The 3,986-nt window shown below is 37.7% G+C and overlaps 1 protein-coding gene across 1 annotated transcript; it reads left to right on the top strand.

Annotated features, from left to right (window-relative positions):
* Window positions 1-263: 263 nt before the first annotated feature.
* LOC140141948 (5-hydroxytryptamine receptor 1A-like) lies at window positions 264-3,195 on the top strand. The gene has a single exon (XM_072163839.1). The coding sequence runs from the start codon at window positions 298-300 to the stop codon at window positions 1,795-1,797; it is 1,500 nt and encodes a 499-aa protein (XP_072019940.1). The 5' UTR covers window positions 264-297; the 3' UTR covers window positions 1,798-3,195.
* The last annotated feature ends 791 nt before the right edge of the window (window positions 3,196-3,986 follow it).

Consider the following 3,986-nt stretch of genomic DNA (forward strand, 5'->3'; position numbering starts at 1 on the left):
CAGAAATTACATTTTGAAATATGCATAGTAGCCTCGTCCAGGCAAACTTTGCATAAAACATTTAGAATGACTTTTCAATAAGACTTTTCTGCATTTTAATATCAGCGGTCTGCATAATACTACCATCATAATGACAGCATGACTTGCTTGGACGTCAGAAAGTGATAACTCAAAACGAAAAAATATCGTGCAGTTGACGAATATTATATTATTGCAGACGTTGTTGGCGGGCTGTGCTGGCAGGCGCAGTAGTAACGCCGTTCATCTCACCGATTGTTGTATGTGCTCAGTTCCACGATGGTAGGCACAACATCAGCATCACTTCTATCAACACTAGTCTATGCAACATATACTGGTGTTACCACGGACGAAACATTGCCGAATGCTACAGAAAAATATACTTTGGAATATATACTGGATGAAAAGGCAACCGATGATTACAAAAACAATTCTTTGTTGCTACGAGATTGTAATTACCAGCTTAATCCGTATACAAACTCACTAGTTTTGTCTGTAGTGTACGCTGTTGTGTTCTTCACCGCATTGGTGACCAATTCGTTGGTACTTTTAGTGGTATTAAGAAGACCAAAACTACGCAGCCCGTCCAACATTCACCTGACTAACTTAGCGTTAGCAGATTTATTCTGTTCTATGACAGTGCCATTTGCAGTGTTGAGTCAATTGGAGCAAAGTTGGCGATTTGATAATGTTAGTTGCCAAATTGTTGCTTTTCTAACAATATGGTCATGCCTTAATATTATACTGATTCTAATCTTTATATCTATTTATAGATTTTTCGTCATTACACGAGCCAGGAGTAAAATTACTAAATTATTCCGCAAACGTTGTGTGCGATTCAATTCGACTATTTGGCCAATTTCGGCTCTGTTCGCATTACCTCCATTTTGGGGGTTTGGAGGTTACCAGGACTGTATCGGTTTACCTGGGTGCTTTCTTGATCTACCCAGAAGCAAATACTACACGTGTTTCTTCGCTTTTACTACTGCTTTTGTGCCTTTGATTATCATGGTGTTTTGTTACTCAAGAATATTTGAAACTGTTCGAAAAAGTTCCAAACGGGTTAAGAATGTTGCTCACGCGCTATTTCGCGCCAATTCTGCCGTAGTTTTATCTGAGAATGTCGTAATAGCGAACCAACCGGACTGCGATGAATCTCCAAACAATGCACAAGCAAGTCGTCGGAGTCGGGGATCTATCTTGGAACTTGATTTTTTGCCATTACCATTTGGACGATCACCACGAGGATCTGACGCAAGTACAACGTCGGCAGCGGCAGCCCGGAATAGTGACAAACGTATGTCGGTCGTGTCGTACTCATCAGCAATTGCAAATATGAGACCGGATGAATATCGGCTGGGGAAATCGTTATTTTTAGTTTTTGTTACATTTATTTTTCTATGGCTTCCAGTTGTTGCAATTATGCTAATGGAATCTTTTAACACTTCGGAGACCCCTAATGTTGGCTTTTGGGTAGCCATGCATATATGCATCTACACTCACGCCGCTGTTAACCCACTTGTCTATGGACTATTACGGCCCCTTTTCGTAGAGCATTATCTTCAATCTGTTGCAGGGTTGAACAAGAACGTGGTACTGGGCAATCTGGATATCGTCGTCCTTCAAGTGAACCTCGGTGTAATGGTAATAACTATGATATTGCAGAAGATCCCGACAGACGAGATAGCAATGGAATGGATCGACTTGGAGTTCCTGATAACTATAATATGCAACGGCTATCAATTTCGTCTATTAATACGTTTTAACTTAGAAACATAATATTTAACAGTATACGGTTATTGATGATAATTATGCACATGGTATTTTTTTAAGAAAACACAATGCCTTTCTAAGTCACCACTAAGCTTTTATGAATTGTTTGTTTATAATTATGTAAAACAGAGAACTATATTTTTGGCTGACCTAACCATATAGAATGCGGATTGAATCTACACCCCCTTGATACATTTGACTATATTTTTTCTCAAAAAATAATAACACACTGGTAATAAAAGCTATGTATATTATAGGGGCAAGGAATCCAGTTACTACATTGATCTAAATTTCAGTGACTCAAGACAAGCGGTACGTTATTTATGATAAGAAAAGAGGTACCGCTAGAATGTACCTCATTTCTTAACATATATAATGAACCTCTTGTCTTGAATCACTGTAATTTCAGTGAAGTAATTAGATTTCTTACCCCTATAATATACATGACTTTTGTTACCAGTGTGTAGTTATATTCGGAGAAAAATGCAAAATTAGTCACTAAATTTATCAGGGGGTGAAGTATCACCTTAAGTGATTACAAAATAATCATAGGAACGACAATGTAGTCCTTTCCTTAAGCAACTTCCTACTTTGCACGCACAATTTTCAAATTTCAAACAACAACAAAAAAAGAAAGATTAATATTATTGATAAGATATTAAAAGACATGTTGATAACATGTTGACAGTTGATAAAATTTGTTCAGATTTTTTTGTGCTAGTTTATCTACTACTGGAGGGAAACAATTAAACACACTTCAGTGCCCAAGAAATCAATGCTTTATTATCTGACGTCATAGTCATTTATCATGCTTATCTTGTCATCTTTGGCCCTTGGTATTGGTGTTGATGCGAACTGCAATAATAACCTTTCAGCATCACGCACTGTAAAAGTCCATAAATTACAGTGGAGTATTTTAATGAAAGGTTTAAGACAACCAAGCAGCCAACTTACAGTGTAAATCGACTCAAATTAAGGTCAAAACCTTGCACATGCAGATTCCTCTTTTTATTCAGGATCATGTTGTTAGTCAGCAGATGCACTGTTTACAATTATTCGATTTTGCAGAATATTTATATTTTATTTCACAGATCTTCACAGGTTTAAAACAGAGAACTTTTTAAAACTTTTTTAAACGAACGTTCGTCAAGAACAACTACAAATGTTTTGGCGCCTATTTTGATGTTCACTGTTGTAAAGCGCCGTTTGCACAGAACATAACAAAATGGGTAGGTCACAAAAGACGCATTAAAAAACCTACAAAGCGTGGACATTATTTTTTCGCATAAGAATAGAGCATGATATATCCTTTCCTTGCGCGTTTACTTTAATGATATGTCATGAGTTGCTGTCAAAACGCTAAGTTGCTCTTAAATCAAAACAAATAACGCAGTGTACACTCCATGACTCAGCTCAAATCTTGCTAATAAGTAATAAGTAATTTATTCCGTTTCTCGCGCACAAAAGGGTTATCATAATATTTGAGAGCTGTCAATCCATTTGGAATTGAATAAAATTCGTTACAAAATGTATTAATCCTAGAAGTAATATATTCAGTTCGTCACCATTGAGATGTACCACTTATCCAAGTACTTAAATCGGCCGTGTCTATCAAGTTACGAGTTACAAAATCCATTACAAAAACTGTTGTTTTAACAAAACAATATTTTTTGTTTTATAACCTGGGAAAATAATTCAGTGTTGGAACAATTGTCTCCTATGATGAACAGGGAACACGGTAGAGTGTACGAACAACCAGGCGTTACCCTAATCGTACCTTGCTGGGAGGTCATGACCTGCATCTTCCCACAGTTCAAATATAGTAATGAAAAGAGCGGATAATTGAATATGAATTTTGCCACCATCGGGGATGGAACAGGAGACCTCTCGCACCAGAATCAAAGACCTTTAACAACTCGACCGCGGCGCATTCCTGTAAGATTTGAACCGAACTATGGGTCACCTTATCCCTACTACATCTACACGCTAGACTGCAACATGTCCTGGACGACAACTTATTTTCCCTGTGGTTCATGTCGTATCAGCTTCGGAGAGGTCACTGGTACCCTTGTCACTTACATTGTCATACCGTAAGCAAGGTAGCATAGCCATGGATAGTGCACTATTGCCCCCCTCCCCCTTTTTTTTAACCATCATGTACGCCACCTGAATACATATTAGCCTACCATGATCAT

Source organism: Amphiura filiformis, chromosome 20, assembly GCF_039555335.1.
Source record: "Amphiura filiformis chromosome 20, Afil_fr2py, whole genome shotgun sequence".
Lineage (NCBI taxonomy): Eukaryota > Metazoa > Echinodermata > Ophiuroidea > Amphilepidida > Amphiuridae > Amphiura > Amphiura filiformis.

Excerpts from the sequence above, each read along its gene's own strand:
- LOC140141948 (XM_072163839.1), top strand. The coding sequence starts at position 298 with ATGGTAGGCACAACATCAGCATCACTTCTATCAACACTAGTCTATGCA.